Source organism: Oncorhynchus mykiss, chromosome 17, assembly GCF_057628025.1.
Source record: "Oncorhynchus mykiss isolate SJ-2025 chromosome 17, ASM5762802v1, whole genome shotgun sequence".
NCBI lineage: Eukaryota > Metazoa > Chordata > Actinopteri > Salmoniformes > Salmonidae > Oncorhynchus > Oncorhynchus mykiss.
In genome coordinates, this window is record NC_143038.1 from 3,239,984 (window position 1) to 3,267,367 (window position 27,384).

General features: G+C 44.4%; 2 protein-coding genes across 3 annotated transcripts; one reads left to right on the plus strand and one right to left on the minus strand.

Moving 5' to 3' along the window:
* Window positions 1-125: 125 nt before the first annotated feature.
* On the minus strand, window positions 126-4,140 carry LOC110493463 (epithelial membrane protein 2). The gene is made up of 5 exons (XM_036949375.2): window positions 3,741-4,140; window positions 2,340-2,423; window positions 1,956-2,058; window positions 1,202-1,342; window positions 126-829 (listed from the first exon to the last, which is right to left on the minus strand). Exons 2-5 carry the CDS (start codon window positions 2,412-2,414, stop codon window positions 672-674), a joined length of 477 nt encoding a protein of 158 aa, XP_036805270.1. The 5' UTR covers window positions 2,415-2,423; window positions 3,741-4,140; the 3' UTR covers window positions 126-671.
* An 11,067-nt stretch (window positions 4,141-15,207) lies between these two features.
* LOC110493464 (uncharacterized) lies at window positions 15,208-27,003 on the plus strand. 2 transcript variants are annotated; one of them, XM_090204518.1, is made up of 19 exons: window positions 15,208-15,687; window positions 16,621-16,785; window positions 17,200-17,318; window positions 18,993-19,164; window positions 19,236-19,348; window positions 19,449-21,162; window positions 21,436-21,560; window positions 21,846-22,089; window positions 22,374-22,498; window positions 22,602-22,701; window positions 23,157-23,279; window positions 23,517-23,689; window positions 24,040-24,137; window positions 24,356-24,483; window positions 24,697-24,877; window positions 26,034-26,184; window positions 26,482-26,561; window positions 26,827-26,868; window positions 26,963-27,003. In XM_090204518.1, the coding sequence occupies exons 1-17, from the start codon at window positions 15,228-15,230 to the stop codon at window positions 26,557-26,559; spliced, it is 4,269 nt and encodes a 1,422-aa protein (XP_090060644.1). In that variant the 5' UTR covers window positions 15,208-15,227; the 3' UTR covers window positions 26,560-26,561; window positions 26,827-26,868; window positions 26,963-27,003. The 2 variants fall into 2 exon arrangements, with proteins under 2 accessions (XP_090060644.1, XP_021423427.3); XM_021567752.3 differs by having other exon boundaries at window positions 26,482-27,003.
* Window positions 27,004-27,384: the final 381 nt, after the last annotated feature.

Sequence of the window (27,384 nt, forward strand, 5' to 3'; positions counted from 1 at the left end):
GTTCCTGGTTGACCTTTTTCACTTGTACAAATTAAAATGTACTTTGATATAGCAGCCAACCAAAACTCAGAATCACACACATGATTAAAATGTACTTTGATATAGCAGCCAACCAAAACTCAGAATCACACACATGATTAAAATGTACTTTGATATAGAAGCCAACCAAAACTCAGAATCACACACGATTAAAATGCACTTAGAATACACGTTACGACAATTACACAACAAACGGTTACAATGTATTTAGATTTTAAAAAACAATTACAATTGGTTATAAAATACTTCAGTTATAAAAAATAAAAATTCAATTTCCTTTTAAAACATGTACTGGAAATGAAGCTTGTTTGCTGATTGTTCAAGTACTGCAACAGCTATGTAGCATACCTTGAAATATACAGTACTATATCAATTACACATTAAAAATCTCCCATTTGAACAGGCATGCAGTAGTCTGCATAGAAATTGATTGTGCATACAATTCTTTGGGGTCCGCTCTCCCCCCTTCTGTACCACCTTCCTCCTCACAAGAAAAATCGAAATACTGGGACTGTTAATAAACTAAATAAGACCCCTACCCTCCCTCCATCCCTTTCCAACACAATGCAAAAACGTAATAAAAACTATCCTTCCTTACAATCCTCCTCTCCTCCCCTTCATCCCTTGTTCCTCTACTCGCTCTTCTTGCGCAGGACCACGTAGATGATGCCCAGTATGAAGGTGAGAACGAAGGAGATCCATGCCAGGATGAAAGAGTGTCCGAACCAGCCCTGGTCCTGCTTGTGGAAGATGTCCGTGTAGATGGACGCAGCAATCATTACACACAGACCTAGATGGAGACGAGGGGAGATTTAAAAACACCTGTTAGGTTAATAACAGTTATGTGCTGTACTGGAGACATCACCTCAAAGTCACTCATAGGGCTGTAGCCACAACTGCTGATGAGACCATTTCAACCTGAACTTAAAAATAACAGTTCTAGTTATAGCAATAAACAATAGGGTTTTTCAACCATGCTCATGGGGACCCACCCACAGGGTGTGCATTCAAAGACTGGATGATTAGTTATCAGTTTGCATCAGTTATTAGTTCTGTTTGCTAGTGCTGGACTACAACAGAACATATACACTGTGTTTATATCAATGTCATTACATAGATTATACAGTATAAAGATGCAGATACAGGGACCCAAGCTACTTACAGGAGATGAGCATCAAGGCTCCAGAGAAGGTGAACCTCTGACCCTTGGACAAGGTGAAGAGTTGAGCCACGAACACAAACAGGCCCAGAATGGAGAAGATGCAAGCCAGCACTGCTCCGGCCTGCACTACCTGGAGGTATTCTATAGGGGGTTACAGAGAGAACAGGGCTCCATGAGATGGGAAGATGCAAATACTGATCCTGACACATTATACTCTTGTCATACAGAACAATGACAGTCATTTATTTTAATTCATAATAATTACAAAATATATATCTTTTTTTTTTGTCCATGAAATGTATGCCTACCAGCAGGGGTAGAAATAAAACCATTCTGGGAACTCACCATAGTAAAATGAACACATCAAAACTAGTTTCACTTTGGAAGCTTAATTCGACCCCTGCCTACCGAGCGAGTATAAGCATACGCACATGTCCACTCTATCTTGTTTTGGTAGAAGCTAATACTGTGTAGCCATAACAAGAGGTGAGCACACAGATGCTGTATCTTAATGTGAGCCAGTTTCAACCTGCAGGAAAATAATCCTGCAGCAACAGGAAATGTGAATGACATTTTTGTAGGGGTTGATACATTTTTCGTTGGGAAAATCAAGTCAGACATTTTGCAGTAGAAATTTCAAACTTTCAAAGCCTTTTCAAACCTTGAGTACACTACAAGTTTGTATTTCCTGCTGGGCAGGAGCATTCCTGCAACAACAGGGTCATCAAATTAAGATACGGCATCTGTACTATACCTTCAGCATAGTCTCCTTTGAGGTTGGTGTAGTGCCAAGCTGAGCCTGCCAGTTCCCACCGGCCCCACACATCTGTGGCCACTGAGTCTGTGAGCCACCAGGCCTGCAGAAAACAACACAGGAGAAGAGTAGCAAAGTCATTGAAACAAAACTTACTAACAGCTATATCATCTCATAACAGTGTTGGAACCGTGTTTTCAGTGTTGGATACTTAGGCCCAACGGTGGACATTTTTGTTCTAGCCCCTGTATTTATTATGGTGTCCATAAAGACGTTCTGAAGTTCATATGGAGCAGGGGAACAGATGGAACAGAAGGGGTCACTGAGGTGACATTGGAAGCATGTGAAAGTAAGAAAAAGGAGAGGGGATATTTATTTACTTACATTATCAATGGTTGCAACCAGAAGCAGGATGATGGCGGTAATGTGAAGAACAACGATTCCAGCCAGGACCAACATTGTGACTAACTGAGAAAAGATAAGTGTTGTGGAAAGATATACAGTGAGTAGGCTATGCTGCTTATTAGAAACTGGGTGGTGAAACTGGGAACCCTGAATGCTGATTGGCTGAAAACCGTGTTATATTAGCCCATATACCACGGGTATGACAAAACGTTTATTTTTACTGCTCTAATTATGTTGGTAATCAGTTCATAACGGCAATAAGGCACCTCGGGTGTTTGTGGTATATTGCCAATATACCAAGGCTAAGGGCTGTTTCCAGGCCCTCCGGCGTTGCATTGTGCTTAAGAATAGCCCTTAGCCGTGGTATATTGGCCATGTACCACACCATCATCGGGCCTTATTGGTTAATTATCTTATTGGTGTTTACTTGCTAAATACGAGGCATAACCAGATCTCCCTCAAATATTTGAAAATGCTTGTATTGTGTTTGAATTGGTTTGCCTACAATGGGAATTATAAAATAGACCCAAAAGTGCAAACTCCCAGATAAATCAAGCACACAAAGTATTTGACGTCTGTTTTTGATCCAGGTCTGGGATAGAAGAGCGCTCTACCTAAATGGTCAATTGGACTCGTTTCAAATACGACTCAAATCATTGGATTCGATTGCTCATTCACGTTTAGCCTATAAAAAGGAGTTTATAGATTCGTTTATTTGTTATCAATTACAATTAGACCGCTTAGAGGGTAAAGTAATGGTTGTTTCTGTAGGTCTACCATCACAACAACATTGTTTAAAAAGTTACTCAAGTGTATAAAGTTATTAGGCCTAAACGTTTAGACTATTCGTTTAACTGCAGACTAATCATTATTAACCTGAATATATGCATATATTTTTTTTGACTCAATAACGAGTTTCAGTAGAGAAAAATAATAGGCTATTCAACGTGGCCATGTATTTTAACTGGACTACTTGGCTGCACATTACCGTTTGTTATGGATGATATACCCGTTAGTTGCAACGGGCCCCATACACAGGCTATGAGAAAAGAGCGCGAGAATACGACGACAGAAGTGAGTCTGAAACATATGTGTTATACATAAATGAATACAAAATCTTTATTAAAATATGATCTATAATACTATGCAAGAAGTAAACCTATGTTGACGTTTTTTTGCCGCTCGCAAATGTGAAATCCATGTAATCCTTCCAAAGCGTCCTTATCAACTGAATGTAGTTCCATCATAAATCGTTTAAATACCTCCCCAAAACTATTGTTTTCGCCCACAGAGCCTTCAAAAAAATCGCTAAACAGTCCCAACCCTCCACCAATCCCATTGAATAGAAATTGTAAACCGCATTAGGCTGATAAACATTACCTGTGAAGTAGCTTTTACGCACGATAGTTATTTGCAATTCTGAAAAGCTGTAACGTTAGACCCACCCAGCATCGAATTCATAGCCTACACATCACTCTTTTTTTTTCTCTTCGGCCCCTTCCCGCCCTTTCCCCTTTCCCAAACTCCACCCATATCCTCAAACTTTTTCGTGTCTTTAAAAAGTCAGGAACTTTAAAAGTCTATGACAAATAGGCAACGTTTCCCTCTGTCAAAACACTGCGTGAAGCTAAGCGATCTTCAAAGGAACTCGTTGAATGAATGGAGTGACAACTACGTCTGTGTACAGAATGTGTGTAGAATAGTCCCAGTTTGTAGTATATTCTTAATTCTAAAAGGAACCAAACAAACATGTTGCGCTCCACTCTAGCCCCCCCCGCCCTTAAAGCTATATGTAGGCTACACCTCTCCCTTTTACAATGAGCTCTCAACACATGAGAAATATGAATATATGAATAGCTCACATTCCTATAAGTAAACAACAACACATATGTACGCAGAATCGCAGCAGCAACCCAAAATATGAGTAGAATAGCAACAGCCATTACCTATTCGTGTTTTGGGTAATGATATACTGCACACATCATTTCCATAGCAATGTTTCCCCCCCACATAGTTTATGGATGTCATTTTGTACTTTAGCCTATAGGCCTACTTTTTTACCCTCAATATTTCAAGGTATTAACAAATTCTTTCTACTGTGTCTCATTTTCTTCCATGATGAAATCCAACCAGATTTTTGTTTTGTCTGAGTTAATTAACCGCACATGTGAGAAGCGCTCTACATTTGCATAATCAGTTTGGAATTACAGCTGTCAGGTCTAATATACAGATTTGCCCTTATAATCGAATTTCGCATGTAGAGTTTCACATTCTGAGGTCAAATTGGTGGTTCCACTTTTCCTAGATGGGATTTTTCACCTCAAAGCTGTCCTTTTGCACAGTAGGTAGGCCTACTTTGGACATGTCTTGGGGAACATTGTGTTGTCAATTACAGGATACTCATTGGGTACCATGGTGATGTCCAACAGCAATATCAGCCTGACCATGACACCTTCTCAAGTAAGTAAATATATAGGTGTATTTCTAGTCTTAGGCTACAAAATAATACAAGTATGTCCTTATCTTACACATGAAAATGTGTCTGTTCTAATGTAACCCTATGTCCTGAAGATATTGCCTCAGTTAAACAGCAGATCTACTCTCCAGTCCCTGGGCTCGAACCCCAGCAGGGACATCATAGACATGCCATACAGCGGTGGACCCCACTGTCCATTGTGGGAACGACATCCTGATGTTCACATTCCAGAAACAGGACACTCCAAACTTCTTAATTGACAGATGTATGTAAATCCATATATTGTAACACTAGCAGGCCTTGTGGAAGTCATGCTACAATAGGCCTTGTGGAAGTCATACTGCAGTAGGCCTTGTGGAAGTCGTACAGCAGTAGGCCTTGTGGAAGTCATACTGCAGTAGGCCTTGTGGAAGTCATGCTGCAGTAGGCCCTGTGGAAGTCATACTGCAGTAGGCCTTGTGGAAGTCATACTGTAGTAGACCTTGTGGAAGTCATGCTGCAGTAGACCTTGTGGAAGTCATGCTGTAGTAGGCCTTGTGGAAGTTATACTGTAGTAGGCCTTGTGGAAGTCATACTGCAGTAGGCCTTGTGGAAGTCATACTGCAGTAGGCCTTGTGGAAGTCATGCTGCAGTAGGCCCTGTGGAAGTCATACTGCAGTAGGCCTTGTGGAAGTCATACTGTAGTAGACCTTGTGAAAGTCATGCTGCAGTAGACCTTGTGGAAGTCATGCTGTAGTAGGCCTTGTGGAAGTCATACTGCAGTAGGCCTTGTGGAAGTCATACTGCAGTAGGCCTTGTGGAAGTCATACTGCAGTAGGCCTTGTGGAAGTCATACTGCAGTAGGCCCTGTGGAAGTCATATATTGTAACACTAGCAGGCCTTGTGGAAGTCATGCTGCAGTAGGCCCTGTGGAAGTCATACTGCAGTCGGCCTTGTGGAAGTCATGCTGTAGTAGGCCTTGTGGAAGTCATACTGTAGTAGGCCTTGTGGAAGTCATACTGCAGTAGGCCCTGTGGAAGTCCTATATTGTAACACTAGCAGGCCTTGTGGAAGTCATGCTGCAGTAGGCCCTGTGGAAGTCATACTGCAGTCGGCCTTGTGGAAGTCATACTGCAGTAGGCCTTGTGGAAGTCATGCTGCAGTAGACCTTGTGGAAGTCATGCTGTAGTAGGCCTTGTGGAAGTTATACTGCAGTAGGCCTTGTGGAAGTCATACTGCAGTAGGCTATGTGGAAGTCATACTGCAGTAGGCCTTGTGGAAGTCATACTGCAGTAGGCCTTGTGGAAGTCATACTGTAGTAGGCCTTGTGGAAGTCATACTGCAGTAGGCCCTGTGGAAGTCATACTGCAGTAGGCCTTGCGGAAGTCATACTGTAGTAGGCCTTGTGGAAGTAATTATGTAGTAGGCCCTGTGGAAGTCATACTGCAGTAGACCTTGTGGAAGTCCTGTTGTAGTAGGCCTTGTGGAAGTCATATTGTAACACTCATAGGCCCTTTGGAAGTTATACTGCAGTAGACCTTGTGGAAGTCATACTGTAGTAGACCTTGTGGAAGTCATGCTGCAGTAGACCTTGTGGAAGTCATGCTGCAGTAGACCTTGTGGAAGTCATGCTGTAGTAGGCCTTGTGGAAGTTATACTGCAGTAGGCTATGTGGAAGTCATACTGCAGTAGGCCTTGTGGAAGTCATACTGTAGTAGGCCTTGTGGAAGTCATGCTGCAGTAGGCCCTGTGGAAGTCATACTGCAGTAGGCCTTGCGGAAGTCATACTGTAGTAGGCCTTGTGGAAGTAATTATGTAGTAGACCTTGTGGAAGTCATACTGTAGTAGGCCCTGTGGAAGTCATACTGCAGTAGACCTTGTGGAAGTCCTGTTGTAGTAGGCCTTGTGGAAGTCATATTGTAACACTCATAGGCCCTTTGGAAGTTATACTGCAGTAGACCTTGTGGAAGTCATACTGTAGTAGACCTTGTGGAAGTCATGCTGCAGTAGACCTTGTGGAAGTCATGCTGCAGTAGACCTTGTGGAAGTCATGCTGTAGTAGGCCCTGTGGAAGTTATACTGTAGTATGCCTTATGGAAGTCATACTGCAGTAGGCCTTGTGGAAGTCATACTGCAGTAGGCCTTGTGGATGTCATACTGCAGTAGGTCCTGTGGAAGTCATATATTGTAACACTAGCAGGCCTTGTGGAAGTAATGCTGCAGTGGGCCCTGTGGAAGTCATACTGCAGTCGGCCTTGTGGAAGTCATACTGTAGTAGGCCTTGTGGAAGTCATACTGCAGTAGGCCCTGTGGAAGTCCTATATTGTAACACTAGCAGGCCTTGTGGAAGTCATGCTGCAGTAGGCCCTGTGGAAGTCATACTGCAGTAGGCCTTGTGGAAGTCATACTGCAGTAGGCCTTGTGGAAGTCATGCTGCAGTAGACCTTGTGGAAGTCATGCTGCAGTAGATCTTGTGGAAGTCATGCTGTAGTAGGCCTTGTGGAAGTTATACTGCAGTAGGCTATGTGGAAGTCATACTGCAGTAGGCCTTGTGGAAGTCATACTGTAGTAGGCCTTGTGGAAGTCATGCTGCAGTAGGCCCTGTGGAAGTCATACTGCAGTAGGCCTTGCGGAAGTCATACTGTAGTAGGCCTTGTGGAAGTAATTATGTAGTAGACCTTGTGGAAGTCATACTGTAGTAGGCCCTGTGGAAGTCATACTGCAGTAGACCTTGTGGAAGTCCTGTTGTAGTAGGCCTTGTGGAAGTCATATTGTAACACTCATAGGCCCTTTGGAAGTTATACTGCAGTAGACCTTGTGGAAGTCATACTGTAGTAGACCTTGTGGAAGTCATGCTGCAGTAGACCTTGTGGAAGTCATGCTGCAGTAGACCTTGTGGAAGTCATGCTGTAGTAGGCCCTGTGGAAGTTATACTGTAGTATGCCTTATGGAAGTCATACTGCAGTAGGCCTTGTGGAAGTCATACTGCAGTAGGCCTTGTGGATGTCATACTGCAGTAGGTCCTGTGGAAGTCATATATTGTAACACTAGCAGGCCTTGTGGAAGTAATGCTGCAGTGGGCCCTGTGGAAGTCATACTGCAGTCGGCCTTGTGGAAGTCATACTGTAGTAGGCCTTGTGGAAGTCATACTGCAGTAGGCCCTGTGGAAGTCCTATATTGTAACACTAGCAGGCCTTGTGGAAGTCATGCTGCAGTAGGCCCTGTGGAAGTCATACTGCAGTAGGCCTTGTGGAAGTCATACTGCAGTAGGCCTTGTGGAAGTCATGCTGCAGTAGACCTTGTGGAAGTCATGCTGTAGTAGGCCTTGTGGAAGTTATACTGCAGTAGGCCTTGTGGAAGTCATTCTGCAGTAGACCTTGTGGAAGTCCTGTTGTAGTAGGCCTTGTGGAAGTCATATTGTAACACTCATAGGCCCTTTGGAAGTTATACTGCAGTAGACCTTGTGGAAGTCATACTTTAGTAGACCTTGTGGAAGTCATGCTGCAGTAGACCTTGTGGAAGTCATGCTGCAGTAGACCTTGTGGAAGTCATGCTGTAGTAGGCCTTGTGGAAGTTATACTGTAGTATGCCTTATGGAAGTCATACTGCAATAGGCCTTGTGGAAGTCATACTGCAGTAGGCCTTGTGGATGTCATACTGCAGTAGGTCCTGTGGAAGTCATATATTGTAACACTAGCAGGCCTTGTGGAAGTCATGCTGCAGTAGGCCCTGTGGAAGTCATACTGCAGTCGGCCTTGTGGAAGTCATACTGTAGTAGGCCTTGTGGAAGTCATACTGCAGTAGGCCCTGTGGAAGTCCTATATTGTAACACTAGCAGGCCTTGTGGAAGTCATGCTGCAGTAGGCCCTGTGGAAGTCATACTGCAGTCGGCCTTGTGGAAGTCATACTGTAGTAGGCCTTGTGGAAGTCATACTGCAGTAGGCCTTGTGGAAGTCATACTGCAGTAGGCCTTGTGGAAGTCATGCTGTAGTAGACCTTGTGTAAGTCATGCTGTAGTAGGCCTTGTGGAAGTTATAATGCAGTAGGCATTGTGGAAGTCAATCTGCAGTAGGCCATGTGGAAGTCATACTGCAGTAGGCCTTGTGGAAGTCATACTGCAGTAGGCCCTGTGGAAGTCATACTGCAGTAGGCCTTGCGGAAGTCATACTGTAGTATGCCTTGTGGAAGTAATTATGTAGTAGACCTTGTGGAAGTCATACTGTAGTAGGCCCTGTGGAAGTCATACTGCAGTAGACCTTGTGGAAGTCCTGTTGTAGTAGGCCTTGTGGAAGTCATATTGTAACACTCGTAGGCCCTTTGGAAGTTATACTGCAGTAGACCTTGTGGAAGTCATGTTGTAACACTCGTAGGCCTTGTGGAAGTCACATTGTAACACTTGTAGGCCTTGTGGAAGTCATATGGAGCTTCTAGCTCAACACAGTTAACATTGCTTTTCAATAAATATCTGTATCCATTCACTCAAGACCTGTTATTCAGTCAGGTTATTGGGATGGCTGAAAACCTATGATAATACTGTACTGGTCTTAAACTTACTAAATCTGAGTCTGTCCTAAATCGCACCCTATTACCTATATATTCCCCATAGAGCTCTGGTCAAACGTAGTGCACTGTGTAGGGAATAAGGTGCCATTTAGGACTAGCTCTAAATTAGCTATCAGGTGGTCTGAGCACTTACATAATGTCCAGACAGTAGTATTTGACTTAATCAATTCTCTCACTACCAGTCAGTGAATGATGCTGCTTCTTATTACCGTCATTACTTCTAATTTCCTAGTGGACGTCCCTGCCTCTCCTCTGGCCCGGTCCCCAGTCAGCCTCTCCGCTGGCCCTGTCCCAATCAGCCTCTCCGCTGGCCCTGTCCCACCTCCTTTCGGGCTAAGGCTTCAAACTGAAGACCTCAGACAGAGGCAGTCCTGATGGTACACTACAATGGATGCTTTGTTCACCAGGAGGTATTCACTCTCCACTTTCTGTCCTTTCCCATCTGCCCCTCTCACTTATGAAGACTGCGTGGATTTCTGTTCTAACTGTTCTGTACCAAATGCTGTGTATGTTTGGTCTTGAATCTATTATGGACTACATGCTGTGTATGTTTGGTCTTGAATCTGTTTTGGACTACATGCTGTGTATGTTTGGTCTTGAATCTGTTTTGGACTACATGCTGTGTATGTTTGGTCTTGAATCTGTTTTGGACTACATGCTGTGTATGTTTGATCTTGAATCTGTTTTGGACTACATGCTGTGTATGTTTGGTCTTGAATCTGTTTTGGACTACATGCTGTGTATGTTTGGTCTTGAATCTATTATGGACTACATTCTGTGCATGTTTGGTCTTGGATCATTCCTTGGCATGTAATGCATCTGAACAATTCAGAATAGTCTTGACTAGTCTCTACTGCTTGGAATTCTATTGATGGATACATTGCGAATCAAGGTGAATGATTTTGCATTTGCATTGCAGGTTTCTAGAATTAGTTTTCCACATTTCTGCTCATAATAACATCCATTCCTTTTGCAGGGGACAGACTACATTGTCACGGCTGTATCACAACCGGCCGTGATTGGGAGTCCCATAGAGCGGCGCACAATGGCCCAGCATCGTCCGGGTTTTGCTGGTGTAGGCCGTCTTTGTAAAAAATAATTTGTTCTTAACTGACTTGCCTAGTTAAATAAAGGTTAAAAAAGTTTGTTTTGCCAGTGTATTGGCATGGATCTCCAGTGAGGGCCTCGCATCCAGTCAGGGTTCCCTCTCCCCAGGCCACATGTCTGGGATCTGAGATGGGTCTGATGATCTATGGAAAGGAGACCGTGGAGTAAATACTATATGCACAGGAATTATGATCTCATGCCATGGTAAATTGATATGATCTATCTTGACTATGACTGCATCCCAATTCTCCACACACATGCATTGGATTATACAAGAAATGGTTTTCAAGGGAGTTTTCACCATTGTTAAATCCATGACAGGGAGTGCATGTGCACGATTTTGGAGAAGGGTGGTAGAAGAATCAGGATGCAGCCTAAACCAGTTGAATAGGGGTCACTGAGCAATGTCTTTGACCTCTGACCTTCTCACCCCCCTCAGTAAATGGTGACTGGGTGCCGCTCCTGTATGCTGCGTCCCGGTGCTGGTACCACACTGAAGACACTACTGAGCCTCTGGTGTTTGTAGTTCCCAACACAACTTGTGGGACAACAGTAATGTTAAAGCTATGTATGGAACTGTACACAACTGCCATGCAGTAACAACTGCCATTGATGATACTCACCTAATTATAACTGTTTGCTGTGCATTATGATTAGGGGTAAGTGGGTGAGCTGTTGGTACCTGCAATTCCAGAGTGGATTTTATTACGCTTATTTGGTCAGTTTATTTTAAAATGTATGCCTTATGTAAGGGTCTTGTTTTTCCTCTCCTATAGAATGGCATGTAAACAGTACAGATCTAATCTAGGGTTAAGGACCTGTCTTTCTCCTGCCTGTTCCAAACCCCTTACCTACAACACTATGAGCCTGATGCATCTCCAGACTCTATGTATTTTTTGCCTCACAAGCCGCAAACCATTTCACACCCATCCATTCCCCAACCCCTCTCACCATCCAACCCCCTCTCCCAGTAGTACAACATCGGAGGTTACCCGGCACCCCAAAAAATACCAGGGTTAAGGCTGTTGTTACCCCTTCCCCTTCCCCTCCCCAACCACTCAAAGCCACCAAGTCCCCAGCTAAGCCCCCGGTTGCTTTCCCTTCATCCACGACAATCCCGAGTTACACATGATACCCAATCCACCCCCCATCAAGCCTGTCCCTTTTAAGCCAGTTCCTTTCCAGTTCTCCCCTGAGTTTTCCCATACCACCTCAGCCTGCTGAGACATCACACAGTCAAAGGGTTGAGCACCAAGAATACTTGCAGGTGGAGCATCAACCTGCGTTTGTGGCTTTGACATATGATCCTACTGTTTCTGTTACTAATCACCCCAGTTCTCCCCAGCAAGAGAAGCCTAACCAACACACCAGACCTGTCACTCAACCACCTACTCTCTCCTCCTCCTCCCTCAGTATCATCAGTCCCTCTACGCATCAACACCTGCAGAGGAAGCATATTGCCCCTGTTCCTCCAACAAGCACACCACAGGATCTAGAGATTCCACAACTCCCCCATATGGAGGCTGTCCAGCACCATAACCAATATTCTAAGTATGTCCCTCCAGCCCCTTTATCCCACCAGAATAGGCCTTCTCCTCCCTCTGGACCTCAACACCATCACCCTAGTTCACCCAGCCACTATTCCTACATGTACCACTACACACACTCTCAGCCTGGTAGTCCCAGTAAGCATACCTCTGGCTCTCATCATCCTCTCTACCAGCAATACAGTGTCCCTGACCCCACTTTACAGCACTATCAGAAGTATGTAGCACCTCCAGCTTCTTCTAACCCTCCAAACATTCAGTATCACCACCCTCCATACCAATTTCACCAATAACAGCCAAATCCTAGGTTCCATGCCCCAGCTCCTACCCACCTCTTGTCACGACTTCCGCCGAAGTTGGCTCCCCTGCCTGTTTGGGCGGTCGTTGTCACCGGCCTACTAGCCACCACCGATCCCTTTTTCGTTTTCTGTTTGTTTTGTCTTATTAGTTGCACCTGTGTCTTTTGTGTTTGCTTGATGGGCTTCCTTATTTATAGCTAGACTACCTGCCCTTGTTTTGTGCGGGATTACTCCTATGTTACGTGTGTATGATTTTTGGTGTTCGTGCTCCGGACCTGGTATCCTGTGTGTTTGGGTTGGTCCACATTTTCCGCGCCCTGTGTTCTGGTCATTGTTTTCGGTGCGATGTTAAAGTGCACTTTTTCCCTGTGGAACTATATGCTCTCTGCGCCTGATTCTTCCTCACGCACATAGCTGCCCGTGACACCTCTTGAAAAGAACCCTTATTTCTCTCTGTATGGTTTTCGGCACCCTGAACATACTTACCATAGCCGCGTGCCAAGAGAGAGGCCCACCGGCACCTCAGTCCACTGATTGGTGAGCAGCATATGTCAGACAGTGTTTCAATCTATTTTGTCCTCTAAACCGTGAGAATAGTGAATACACTTGTAAAAGCTTTGAACTGTTTCTCCTTCTCAGGAAATGTGAGGTGACAACCCAAGACCATGCCTGGGAAGAAGTCTGTTGACGCCAGATGTTGAATTATGGAAATGTCAATAAAGATTAGATTTTTTAATGATTTCAAGTCTGTATGTAGGCAGCTATCAGGTATCTGGTAAGACCCACATGTAGACCATGTCGAATAAACAATAGTTTAATGTTCCAACAGAGGCAAGAGACAGGTCGAGGCAGGCAGGGGTCAGAAAACCAGAGGGGGGCAACAGTACCGGACAGCAGGCAGGCTCAGGGTAATCCAGAGGGAGGCAAAGGTACAGGTCGGCAGGCAGGAAGGCTCAAGCAGTGTGGTCAGGCAATGGGGCTCGGAGTCAGGACAGGCAAGAGTCAAAACCAGGAGGGCAAGAAAAGAGAGACTGGAAAAAGCAGGCACTGAGACTCAAACCACTGGTTGACTTGAACAAAAAAAAAAGAAGAACTGGCAACAGACAAACAGAGAACACAGGTCTAAATACACAGGAGATAATGGGGAAATTGGGCGACACCTGGAGGGTGGTGGAGACAATCACAAAGACAAGTGAAACAGAACAGGGTGTGACAGGCAGCAGCCTCTCTGTGCTAGTGATGGCTATTTAACAGTCTGATGGCTTTGAGGTAGAAGCTGTTTTTCAGTCTCTTTTTGGCCTGTGACATCGGGTGCTGTTGGTGTCCTGGAGGGCAGGTAGTTTGTCCCCGGTGATGCATTGTGCAGACCGCACCCCCCCTCCGGAGAGCCCTGCGGTTGTGGGCGGTGCAGTTGTGCAGTTAATTTATCTGAGGTCCTGATGATCATACTGTGAAATGCGCACAATCAAATGAACCCATAGGCCTAGACAAACTTTGAGATGTGCATATAACTTGAGGCCTAGTAAATCACTAATGTGTGTATGAAACTCATAACATGAATCCCCCTTGAGGTTTTACTAAGGCTGCGTTTAGACAGGCAGCCCAATTCTGATCTTTTTCCAGTAATTGGTCTTTTGACCAATCACATCTGATCGTTTCACAACGGCTCTTTTTCAAAGCTGATCTGATTGGTCAAAAGACCAATTCATGTAAAAAAAAAAAATCAGAATTTCCTGCCTGTCTAAACGCAGTAGGCTGTGTCTAGACTTGAGAGTAAATGCTGCTTTGTTATTCTGATCATGGAATTACGAACTCCACATGCATCTACATTTAAATGTTTCTACCATGTCCAGGTTGTGGCGGGATTCCTTCTTTCCCGCACTATAGTGCATTCTGCAGATGATGGAACAGGCTAAATCTGATAACACAACAACTTGATGGCTTTAGCCAACTACTGAAGCTAACTGGCCAGCTAACCTCTGTAACTAGCCAGCAAAGCTAAAGGGTTTGCAAACAGGTTAATATAATAACATTTTTTCTAAATAAGCTAGTTAGCATTTATGAAGCCAGCAAACACGTTCCTCATACACTAGGAATGGGGTTGTTTCTCTCAAAACACTTGTGAGCGGAGTGTTGCTGACGTCACCCACTGTATGCGCTTTCGGTTGCCTGATTGCGTCCAGAACAATGACGTGCATAAACGCTGTATGACTGAAAGGAGGCGCCATATTGAAGATGTAAACTGTAAAAAAAAAAAAAGATTTAGGAATCTATAGAAAGTAATTTATTAATGTCTACATTCTTTTGACACGTTTATTCTATTACAGACACTTCAATATATACTTTTCAATTATATTATGTTAGCTAAACATTATTTGTATTTTTTATATATAAAACATTTTCTATTGTTTTTAGAGAGTACTAATGTTACAGTCCCCACTTACAACAAAAAATACTTAAATAAATGTAATTTTGTCATTGAAATATTAAATTGAAATACTGTCAAATTCCATTCATTCCAATGGAGGACTGCTCCTACTAGGGAGTGCCAATGCATCCCTGACCCCTTGAACACAATGCGACTTTTGTGTGTCTAGACATGTCTTTTCAATGGATTCTTCAATCTCCACTGCGATTCTGATAGCGGAAGTCACATGTAAGGGTCAAGTGTAGACACAGCCTTAGACTTGCATGTTTTTTCAAAAAGGACCGACAGCTTTTTGGAAATGTTGAGAAATTTGTTGGAAAATTCCTATCAACGTTTTGTTGTAATAAGGTTAATTGAGACGGAATCAGCCTTTTTCATAACGAGCTGCCATCTGATTGGTCCTCACTAATTAGGCCTAATTTATTGCCCTGCAGTTGATTTTACCTGCGCGTTGGCCTCTATGCGCACATGCGCAGAAGCATCAATCTGGCGATGTCTTCCGAACAGAAGAGAAACATAGTTGTGTTTTTATGTATAATAACTGTAGCTTTTTCTAACTTGATGTTCTGTGGTGCGTTGAGTGTAGAAAAGTTTGTTCTCAATGGTTTTATTGCGGATCATGAAAAGGCGTCAAATGCTGACAGAGAGCGGGGGATCAACACAAAACAAGACGCCAAGCACAAATCTGAGTACCTTGGCGGAATGGCCATTCTTCGGCGCAATCTTCGACCTACTGTTAATAATTCCAGCATTCAAGAACCGAGTGCAGAGTCCATTGACGCTCCTGAGAACTCCATAAATAATTCGATTCAACCCAACATTGATCTAAAGTCAACTGATTTGCGGGCGCCTTTGAATGTGCGTAATGGTTTCAATGTCCAGAAAAGATCTCTGGATTACAATGCTGGACATCAGGCAGTCTTCAAAGGTGAACCTGTTTTCTATTATTAGATTCAAGTGTAATAGTCGCATGTACCCTGTAATTACACCTGCAACCCTGTAAATGTGAATCTTCAACTCTGAGTTCCTACAATGCAGGTCAAAGTGAAATCTAAATTTAACAATAAAGAATATAAATAAAATATATACATAACACTAACAATGGTAAATGTTAATTGGCAGAGTACATGTTTAAGGAGAGTGACAGGGGAGCAGGTAGGTGACTATTCAGCAGCCAGATGGTCTGGGGGTAGAACCAAAAGGTTGGTCTACCAGTTTTTACCTTGATGCTCTTGTACTGCCCTTGTCTGAGTGATGGAAGCAGGGAGAACAGGCCTTGGCTCAGGTGGCTGGGATCTCAGATGTATCACCTTGGCCTTCCTACGACACCTGGTGTTGTAGGTGTCCTGGAGGTCAGACAGTGTGCACCCAATGGTGGGTTCGACTGAGCGTAGCACCTTGCTGTACCAGGCTGTTACGCTGCCCGACAGTATGCTCTCAATGGGGTTTCAGCATCCTGAGGTTGAAGAGTTGCTGTCGTGCCTTCTTAACCAAGGTGTCTATGTGGTTTAACCATTTCACCTTCCCAATAAACTTTTAATTTTTTTTACTGTCTCCATGGCGGTGCCCAGCCTGTTTCCTGAAGTCCACAACCCGCTCCTTTGTTTTGCTGATGTCGACGGAGCGGTTGTTTACTCGGCACCATGCAGACCGTGCCAACATCCTCCCTGTCGGCTGTTTCGATGTTTGTAATCAGGCTTACTATTGTCGTTTCGTCAGCAAACTTGATGATGGAGTTGGAACTGCGTGAGGTCAAGCAGTCGTGGGTTAATATCACATATATTAGGACATCTTAACAGTAGTATATGCATTTTAAATTGGTGTTTGGCCATGGATAAAGATCTCTCCTTTTATCCAATAGGTTTTGAAGGCCATGGTTTTCAAGGGAAGGTCTATGGTCCATCAGCTGACCACAACCCCCACTCCAGTGAATGGCTGTCGATGAGGCCTCTGGTCCAGTGTAATGACAACCTCATGATGCTCACTGCATCTGGACGAGGATACACACATCTACTGGTGGATAGAGGTAAGCGTTGGAGACCCACCCAATATTTCTAAAAGAACTTTACCACAATGCGAAAGCATCACTGACTTGCTATGGAATATAATTAAATGGGCTCATTAGTTTAGTTGTCTGGGGCCAGGAGTGTATTTATTTAGCAGATTCTGTTGCAAAACATTTTGCAACGGAAACCATTTACTTCAAACTGAATATTTTCCAATAAACTAGTTTCTATTCATTTGGTTCCTAGAGTAAACTAATTCTGTTGCAAACGTTTTGCAGGAGTTATTCCTGGCAAGGTCATGTGGTCTGGAAACTCCTGGCCCTTAAGTATTCATTATGGAAGCCATTTACTGTTTTTAAGAAGCAAACAGGTTTATATAGGACAAATTTGGGTAGGTTCCTGAATATTGAATATGCCCCTGTTTATCGTTCCAGCGGGCGCCTCTCCCATCTCCCTGTTCCAGCTGCCGCCGTCCTGTGGCTACCATGTGAAGACTACCTGGAGAGAGATGGTGATGATGGCACCATACGATGGCTGCTACATCATGCAGGAGGTAGAATATTTTCCCCAGGTTGCTTAAAGCCAAGTCCCACACCCCCAAAAGAAAGGGTAAACCCCCCCCCCCAATCATATCACAATCCACTTTCACCAGTTGACTGTAGACTCAACTATACCTTTTTTGTATTCAAATGTGCTAATGATGTGTTGTCATTAAATATGCACATATTTGCATATCGTGCAAATACATTTCTGGACAACTTGAAGTCAGCCTAAAAATGCACATTCTGTCCATAGCAGATTGTCCATTTTCCAATTAAATATGTATGTAGAAATTATTTTAAATGATTTTTTTAATATCACCAATTTCTCTCTGGGTAAGCCTGGAGAATATACAGTGCATTTGGAAAGTATTCAGACCCCTTGACTTCACATTTTGTTATGTACAGCCTTATTCTAAAATGGATTAAATGTAAGAAATTTCCTCATCAATCTACGCACAGTACCCCATAATGGCAAAGCGAAAACAGGTTTGGCAAATGTATTAAAAATATCTTATTAACATTGGTATTCAGACCTGATGCTATGAGACTCGAAATTGAGCTCCGGTACATCCTGGTTCCATTGGTCATCCTTAAGATGTTTCTACAACTTAATTGGTGTCTACCTGTGCTGTGATCAATTCAATTGATTGGACATGATCTGGAAAGGCACACATCTGTCTATATAAGGTCCCACAGTTGACAGTTAATGTCAGAGCAAAAACCAAACCAAACCAAAGGAATTGTCCGTAGAGCTCCGAGACAGGATTGTGTCAAGGCACAGATCTGGGGAAGGGTAACTGCGCCATCTGGGGGAGAAGGGGCCTTGGTCAGGGAGGTGACCAAGAACCCGATAGTCTCTCTGAAAAAGCTCCAGAGTTCCTCTGAAGATGGGAGAAACTTCCAGAAGGACAACCATCTCTGTAGTACTCCACCAATCAGGTCTTTATGGTAAAGTGACTAGATAGATGCCACTCCTCAGTAAAAGGCACATTACAGCCCGCTTGGAGTTTCCCAAAAGGCACCTAAAGGACCCTGAGAAGCAAGATTATCTGGTCTGATGAAACCAAGGATTGACCTATTTTCCCTGAATGCCAAGCGTCATGCCTGGAGGAAACCTGGCACCATCCCTACGGTGAAGCTGAGAAAAGTGAGTTGGCGTGTGGGTAGTCTGACTTTTGAGAAATGGCAGTTAGACAGTACACTGAAATTAGACTGCCAAATGCCTATTTAGACCAAATCACCATCTTCTCTTCAAAGTAAGTTACTAAATATAGTCCAGTTTGTAACACTCTATGAAATTGATTTTTAAATTGTGTAATGTAAAGTAGAGATTTGAAATGATTGACCTTTGTCCATTTTAAGTGCTTAAAATGAATTAGAAGGCTGACTGTAGTTTGATAAAGTGAAGAGAATTTTAAATGGATTTTTTTACCTTCTGAAAATACTAATATTAATGAACCAAAATATCAACATCTCAAAGTGAATACTGTAGGTAGCTGCAAAAATGTTATTTCAGCCTTGATGCTCTGTTCCTCTTAGAAACCTCCAGTCAGACTGCCTCCTGTCCATTCACGCTACAATCCACCCTGCTTTTGTACATACTAGAACATGCGATTAATCACTCTGTGCTCTTTGTCTGTCTCTCCCCTCTCTTCTTCCCTCACTCTCTCCCTGCCCCCTATCAGCATGGTAGTTATGTCCTGCCCATGCTGTGGTGGGGCAGCCCTGTGAAGATCATCTGCCCAGTCCCCCACCCTGTCCCCCCAAACCCTGTCCCCTCAGTACTCTGCTCCCACTTTGGCATGGCCATCCAGATACATGGACGGGAGGAGGTCATACACACACTACAGGTCATAGGTGAGTTGGCTTGTTCTGCTCATGTTCCCATTTGGATTATGACTCATTCATTCTCTCTCTGTCCCTAACAGAGAACGGCAAGTGGGTGCCGTTTGTGTCTGAACAGTGTGCCTACCAAGTGGAGACCCACTCAGAAGACATCATATTTTATGTTCCCTTTACAGCCCCATGTGTGACCATCGGAGTAAGTTGTAGGAAGTTGATACTCAATCATTCAGTTTAAGTTAGAGTCCACTCTAGCATTGAATTGAGCTTCTATATAAATAAAATGTTTCCTCTTCCAGAATGGAGTTCATCGACTGGTCCTATTGGACAGCCAGGACTTCATCCTCTCCTGCCCCTCACACCACCCTCTTCCATTTCCCGTTTTTCCCTCTCCTCCATTTTCTCAACCCTTCTCTCCTGGTGACCCGCAGCAGCAGATACCTGACCCTGTGACTTTTGCTCCCTCCACCAGCCCTCCCCTTACCTCTCCACCCATCACCCCTTATACTCAACCCCCAGCCCAGGAACAGATGCCCCAACTTCCTGCGTTCCCCCACCACCTCCCTCATGGCATGTATCCCCAAATTCACCATTTCCCTTACGGTGGAGCTGGTTATCACCCTCTCCTCCACCCTGGTCACGAACCATACCCTGGCTCCCATCAGCTTCTCCCAGGGAGTTACCCAGACCAGCAGCCCTTCTTCCCCATGGGGCCTGGGAATCACCCCTACGGCTCTGGAGACCACCGTGACTCCTTTTACCTCTCCCCGCCCCCTACCCACGATCCCATGCTCTACTATTATAATGAAATCGCCCCTGGTGTCCACCGTCCTTCTGTTGTTTATCCTACTCCTCTTATAGCTATCCGACCACCGCATCCCGCCGCTTATACCAAACCTCCTCCTTTTGCCGCTTATACCAAACCTCCTCCTTTTGCCGCTTATACCAAACCTCCTCCTTTTGCCGCTTATACCAAACCTCCTCCTCTTGCCACTTATACCAAACCTCCTCCTCCTCTCGCCGCTTATACCAAACCTCCTCCTCTTGCCGCTTATACCAAACCTCCTCCTCCTCTTGCCACTTATACCAAACCTCCTCCTCCTCTCGCCGCTTATACCAAACCTTCTCCTCCTTCCGCCGCTTATACCAAACCTTCTACTAAATATTATACCGAACAACCTCCTCCACCTCTCGATACTGAACCTGTTCTTCCTATAACACCTACTGCCTTTGAACGTCGTTCTTACCCCATTGTTACCGGATCTCCTCCTCCCCCTTCTGGATCCAAACCTTCATCACCCGTTTTCCAACCTCCAAAACCACCTGCAGATCCAAATGACCCATATGGGGTCCACTTGACCAATCAGGCCCTGATTACTGAAGAGCCCATGTCTGCTACTGGGAGCCCCAATCCTGATCCCTATACCCAACCTCCTAAATGGCCTGTGGGTCCATACTATTACCCCTATGGTCCTTACTACCCCCCTTCTGGTCCTCACCATTATCCCTTCATACCCATCTACTACCCTTCACCTACCCCAGGGCCTAGCCCTGTCACAGCTAGTCCTCCCCAGACTCTCCCTTCAGGTCCTCAGGACCCTACAATGTCCACGGTCTACCCTCCCCACCACTACCCTCAGCCAGTCACCTGCTCTCCCTCTGCCCATACCATCTGTAGCTATTATCCATATCCTGTGGATGTGCCACACCACCCATATCCTCTCTACCTGACGCCCAGCCCCACTCTGACCACCCCAGCCCTTCCCTCCACAGGCGCAGCTCTGCCTGGTGCTACTCAACCACCCCAGACCTCACCAACCACCCCCTCACCCTCCTCCAGGACCATATCGTCCACTACTACTCTCACTCCTTGGATGTCCATCCTCACCCCTACTCTCCCCCCTCAGCCCTCCCTCTCTCCTGGGCTCTCCCCTCAGCCCTCCCTCCACTGTCTAGCTGGGCAGATGATGGTGTCGCTGCCCTCTGCTCTCCTGGACTCCATCCAGGTCAAAGGTCAGAATGTCCCTCTGCTCGCCACATGGTCGGTGTTTGTGATGTCCAGAAACACAATTGGCCTTCCCTTATTTGATGTACTAACTGCTGCATTGATTGCTTCATTGTGTATCTATAAAGGAACGGATTTTAGACCCGTCTATCCTCCAATTGTGACGTGGGCTGCTGTTTAAATTGACCATACGACCCAATCAGGAAGAACACGGGCCCATGATTCACTTTTATTACATTAATGCTCACTGACTTGCATGTGAATTGCATTGCTCTTTTCAGATCAGATGAATGGCTGGGTGTCTATCTCCAGTGCCCCGGCGGCTTGTAGATACATCCTGCAGTTGAGTAAGGGTGGTGGAGTGATCCTCCATTCCCCTCTCCCTGCCTGCCACAGCCAGGCTATGGTGAGTCCCCCAGAACTTAAATCTGGGACGTGTTCATTACTGCACAGAGTAGAAAATGAAGCAAAGCGTTTCGCAACGGAAAATGAGTTCCTTTTTGGACAGGTTCAGATAGTCCCTCCCTGTTTGTCAGTTTTCTTCCATTTGTTGCTTGGTGACTATAACCCTGTTTTCATTTCGCAGTATTTGCTGTGAAAATGGACCTCCGTTTGCTATTTTGATGTGGCCCATTGAAGTGGAAGTTGTTGGTTTTGGCTGTTAAACCCAACGTTTCCTTTTTTCATCCAGGCCCTCAACCCACACCAGCTCTCCCTCCCCCTGAAGTTTTGGGACACAGTCCTGGGGCAATACAGATCTCTGGAGCTCCATTGCCCGTCAACTGGGACCCAATCACCCCACACCACTACCACCACCCTCCCAACGACGACCCACACCAGGCCTCCCACTCCCCCCAAGCCACACGTCTTCTGCTCTGCTCGCCACATGAGGGTGGAGCTTCCCCCAGGTCCCATATCTGGAGTCGTTGTCAAGGGTAAGTGTGTGTGTGTCTGTTGGGGGATGGTGTGTGTTTCAGGTGCATATGGTTGTCATCCCTGCATGAGTTGAATTCTAACGTGGTTGAGAGGACCTAAGCTTTTTTCTCTTCAGTTTATTGGGGTGGGGGGGGAAATGTGTGTTTATGCAGTACCATACGATGTTTCACCAGAACTGCAGTTTTGTCTTAAATGTAAATAATGGCTTTGTTACACAAAATATGGGCATTTATTTTCAAAATGTCTTAGTGATTGTGCAATAATGGCTACAAATCATTCTCAGACATCGAAGGGATTGAGATGAGCCTGATGGATGCCCCAGAGCATTGTGGGTATGTGGCAAGCAAGGGAAAGGATGGCATGATCACCCTGAACCTCCCCTTCAACTCTTGTCACATGACTGTCCAGGTGTGTTTTATGTGCTGATCAAGGATCAGGTCCTCCCAGTCTGTGTAATCTCATTCATTATGGTTTAAAAGGCTAAACTGACTCCTATCTTTGTTCCTAACAGGGTAAAGAGCACCGCATAGATGTGATTTACTCCACGTTGAATGGACAAAAAGGAAAGGCCCAGTTGTCCTGTCCAGTTTCCATACCCGTTTCTCATCAAGGTAGAAACATAACAGGTTATCCTCATTCTGATTGCTTTAATGGGGTGGCAGGGTAGCCTAGTGGTTAGAGCGTTGGACTAATAACCGGAAGGTTGCAAGTTCAAATCCCCGAGCTGACAAGGTACAAATCTGTCCTTCTGAACAGGCAGTTAACCCACTGTTTCTAGGCCGTCATTGAAAATAAGAATTTGTTCTTAACTTGCCTAGTTAAATAAAGGCCTAAAGGCCTAGTTAAAAAAAAAATAATAATGACTTGCCTAGTTAAAGGTAGAAAAATTCAAAAATGGCTGAAACGTCTATCTTTTTAAAATTGCTTAATTTGTTTTTAATGGTGAGCGAGCGTTGAGCCTTACCTGTCCTGTGTTGTCTGACTGGAAATAAAGGGATGTTATATCCAGCTCATTCAGATTACTGGTCAATCCTGTCCATTGACATTTCCTGTGTATCCCCTGTAGAGTGTAACCTTCCCAGTGACCAGCGCCTCCCCTGCGGCCGCCGCCCTCTATCCCAGGCAGAGTGTCTCTCTCTGGGCTGCTGCTACAGCACCAAGCCCTCTGCCTGCTACTACTCCATGGATGGTAAGTATAACCCCAAATGAATCACAATTTGTATTTTCTTGATTCTTTTGTCCGTTCCTGACCTTCTCCAATGCAGGAAGAGGACACAAGGAATCAAGAAAATACCATTAAGATTCACCCCTGCAATACATTTTATTGTTTGAGATATATAGGGTCCCAATATCAGTCAAAACCTTGGGGAATGCCACTCTAGATCCACCTTTAGCTAACCCAGAGTGTTTACGTGTTCTTTCCCAGAATGCACATTGGACCGCCACTTTGTCTTTTCGGTGCCCGCCTCCCTCACGGACCCCCCTCTGTCCCCTGCTTTGCTCACTGCCGCTGGCAACCCCACCTGCGCCCCTCAGAGGGTGACTCCAGACTACGCCCTGTTCAAGATCCCACTGGGCGGCTGCGGGGCCCACAGATACGTGAGTGGCCCTTTTTTAAAAAAATCTTGTACAGTTTGAGTTAATTTTTTAAAGTCGGATTGATTAGCAATGGTTGGGACTCCATTGAGCCTCATGGGTTACTGAATGGGTGCACTTCATTAACATTGCTCTCGAAAATGTCAGAATCTGTGTGCTCTGGAGGGCACTGGGCTTAAAGGAACATTCAGTCAAACTATGTTTTGGTATTTCATTAGTCTACAGTTGATACAGTCCCAAAATGTTTTGCATGTCAGCAATCAAGTTTTCAACATCAATCTGTGTTTGTAATTGGACAAGTTCAGTTTGAAAACGTTTTCTCCCTACTGAACTGGACCCTATTGTTCGAACAGGAGGTTGGCCAAACGGTAATCTACATGGTGGAGATCATCAACACGGTCCAGTCAATCACCCTCAACTATGGGACCATCACCAGAGATTCTCCTATCAGGTCAGATATAAACCCCCACTGGGGTTCACAGGCTGTTCATTTCACTGTTACTTGGCAAAGAAAAACACATTCCGGTCAAACGAGAGAACAACAATAATTCAATGCATTATCTTATTGACGTATTCCATAGGAATGGAGTTTATATTTTTTTCAGTGTAGGAACGTATGAAGTTTCTGAGTTGTGGCCTCCATATCTACTGTTTTCCTGTTGCTCCTAGGCTGCTGGTTGAGTGCCAGTACACTCCTGGCTCTGTGGTGAGTGTTGGCTTCCTGGTCAAGACCCCCTCGTTTGGCCCCTCCATTCAGGCCCAGGGCGTGTTGGGGGTCCAGCTCAGGATTGCCACAGGTACGCAGCTTTAGTTGCTCACACATCTCACCCATTTTGCTGCTGTCGGTTTCTCCAACTCCACACTCCAAGTGGTAGTGGTCAGTCTTGCATGTAAACGTATAAAGATCACTTTTAGAGCATTTTAACAGTATGTCAATTTGCTTTGGATGCCAAGAAACATTGTCAAGCACCTGGAAAGGATGAACACCCTTTCCCCCACTTCCACTCCAGACGAGCAGTACAGTAGCTTCTACCCCCAGTACCACCGGCCCCTGCAGATGCTCTTGGGTAAACCTTTACACCTTGAGGTGCGTCTGCTCAACCCCCCAGATGACAAAGTGGTCCTGCTGGTACACTACTGCGTGGCCTACCCCAGATCAGGACAGACTGTCTGGGTACTCCTCTATAATGGGTACGCTGCAGGGTTACCTTTGACCTTCTAGGCTCCTACATGTCTGTGTTCAACTATGATAGTGAGCTCAAAGTATTGGGACAGTGAAACTTTTTTATGTATTTTCAATTTTTTTTCAGGTTCTGTAATCCAGCATTTATGATTTGGAATGATACTATGAGGTTAATGTGCAGACTGTCAGATTTAATTTGAGGTTATTTTCATCCATATCGGGTGAACCGTTTCGAAATTACACCACTTTTTTTGCATGTAATCTCCCCCTTTTTTTTATTTTATTTTGTAGGGGACCAAAAACATTAGGACAAATTGACTTATGTGTATTAAAGTAGTCAACAGTTTAAGTATTTTCTCCCATATTCCTAGCACCCAATGATTACATTTAACTTGTTGGATGCATTTGCTGTTTTGGTTGTTCAGATTATATTGTGCCCAATAGAAATGAATGATAAATAATGTACACTTTTTAATTGTAAATAATAATATAATATATAATAATAATATTTCTTAACACTTCTACATTAATGTGGATGCTACCATGGCTATGGCTATTCCTGAATGAATCGTAAGTGATAAAGTTAGACGCACAAATATCATACGCCCACGACATGCAAACTTCTAACCATTACAATAAGTGACTTCAAAATGACACAAATTATTTACCATTAATTTCTATTGGGCACAAAATAATCTGAAACGCAACCAAAACAAACAGCAAATGCATCCAACAAGTTTGAAGTAACACGCTTGATGTAATCATTGGGTGCTAGGAATATGGGATGTAAATACTAAACTGACTACTTTTAATACACAAGTGAATCTCCCCCCCCCCCCATTTTAGGAGACAATATACAAAAAGTGCAGTAATTTCTAAACATTTCATCTGATATTGATGAAAATACCCTAAAAATGAAAGCTGACAGTCTTCACTGAAACCTCCAGTCATTGACTTGTTTAATTTCAAAACTTGTCACTGTTTCAATACTTTTGTAGCTCACTAAATGTTGGGGTACAATTTAAAGTAATTTTACATGATATTATTTAACATTTACAAACTGCACATGTCAGTGGGCAGACGATCACAGGGATGGAGGAAAAGGGAAGCATCTTCAGAGTTTTTCTTGTTGCGCTGAATAACCACATTCTCGCCTCTGCGTAGATGTCCTAACCATCTGGACCCGGCCTCTCAGAAGCCTCACCCATCTCCTCCACCCCCACCCTTCCACCAAGGCCAGACACGAAGGTTCACCATCTCCACCTTCCAGTTCCTCACCTCTGGACAGACCCAGACATTGGAGGACCATGAAGAGGTGAGGGCTGCTCCCCTGCTTTTAACTTGGAGCCAATGGCTGTCTTAAGTTAAAGTAGCCATCTTCCCCTGTTTATCTTTGCTCCATTCTCAGTGATCTGGCAGTGCGTGACAGTTTCCCTCCGTTAATTTAACCTATTTAGCCCTTTTAAATGATCAATGGCCATGAACAACAGGAGCCTTGAGACCTAGCCAAAGGCAAAAAGAGGCCAGTAAAAGCAGCTCTGTCTGTAGGTGTGGCTGACTCGCTTCTCATCTGACCCTCCCTTTTCCTCTGTTCTCGCTCTCCTTCCCTCAGATCTACTTCATGTGTTCTACTGAAGTGTGTTCGCCGCTGGACGGCAGCCTGTGTGTAGCGGGATGCTTTGGCCAGTGACTGTAAGGAACCGCACGGTCACAATGTTCAGCCAATATGGACACGGCAGAGCCCTGGTCAAAAGTAGTGCACTATATAGGGAGTAGGGTACCATTTGGGATGCATCCATAACTCGCATGTGATTTTTTTTTTAATTATAATTATTTAATTCCCAGAAATTGAGTAAAAGGCTGACGTGTGGTGCCACACAGCAAAAATATGGTTTTGTAATTAAGGCTACTTTAATTATTTAAGAGGACTAATGCATTTCCTGATTCTGTTCCACAGAGAAAAGATGGACAGAAAGCAATAGTCATGGAAGATTAACTGGTACGATTTTCCCTTTGTCAGTGGAACAGATTCAACTTTACTAATACATTTCCATTCTAACTTCTTTCCTCTCCCTCTCTCTTTTCATCTCCAGGCCCAAGGCTGCTCGTTCACCACTAATAAAACCCCTTAAAAGGAGACTGTGTGTTTCTTGCTCCCAGGCAGTCTAGTCTAGATGGCATGAAGCTGACTCCTCCAGTGCTGTACTCAAGTGTTTACGTTCACACTGACTCCGCCTATGGCGGTTCTAGACAACGGCCTGAATCAACATTCTGGATATCCAATGTTATTCCATACATTATAGCATTCAATGTGATTACTGTCTAAAATGGCTTTTGAATATAGGTTAGCAGACCTCTTCCATATTATACATACATAGTCATTAATTCGCATGAAGATCATAAGTTTTGACCACTGGGTGTCAGCCAAGCTCTAAACCAGGATCGAGAATGCCCTCCTGAGGCTCTTGATTTGTAGTTGAGGGGTTCGAAGACCTTGAACTGGCTGTTGTGTAAT

Excerpts from the sequence above, each read along its gene's own strand:
- LOC110493463 (XM_036949375.2), bottom strand. The coding sequence starts at position 2,414 with ATGTTGGTCCTGGCTGGAATCGTTGTTCTTCACATTACCGCCATCATC. Across the intron at positions 2,059-2,339 it reads TGGTTGCAACCATTGATAAT|GCCTGGTGGCTCACAGACTC; the intron begins GTAAGTAAATAA and ends TGTTTTCTGCAG. Across the intron at positions 1,343-1,955 it reads CAAAGGAGACTATGCTGAAG|AATACCTCCAGGTAGTGCAG; the intron begins GTATAGTACAGA and ends AACCCCCTATAG.
- LOC110493464 (XM_021567752.3), top strand. The coding sequence starts at position 15,228 with ATGCGCAGAAGCATCAATCTGGCGATGTCTTCCGAACAGAAGAGAAAC. Across the intron at positions 17,319-18,992 it reads GCTGCTACATCATGCAGGAG|CATGGTAGTTATGTCCTGCC; the intron begins GTAGAATATTTT and ends GCCCCCTATCAG. Across the intron at positions 26,185-26,481 it reads CATTGGAGGACCATGAAGAG|ATCTACTTCATGTGTTCTAC; the intron begins GTGAGGGCTGCT and ends TCCTTCCCTCAG.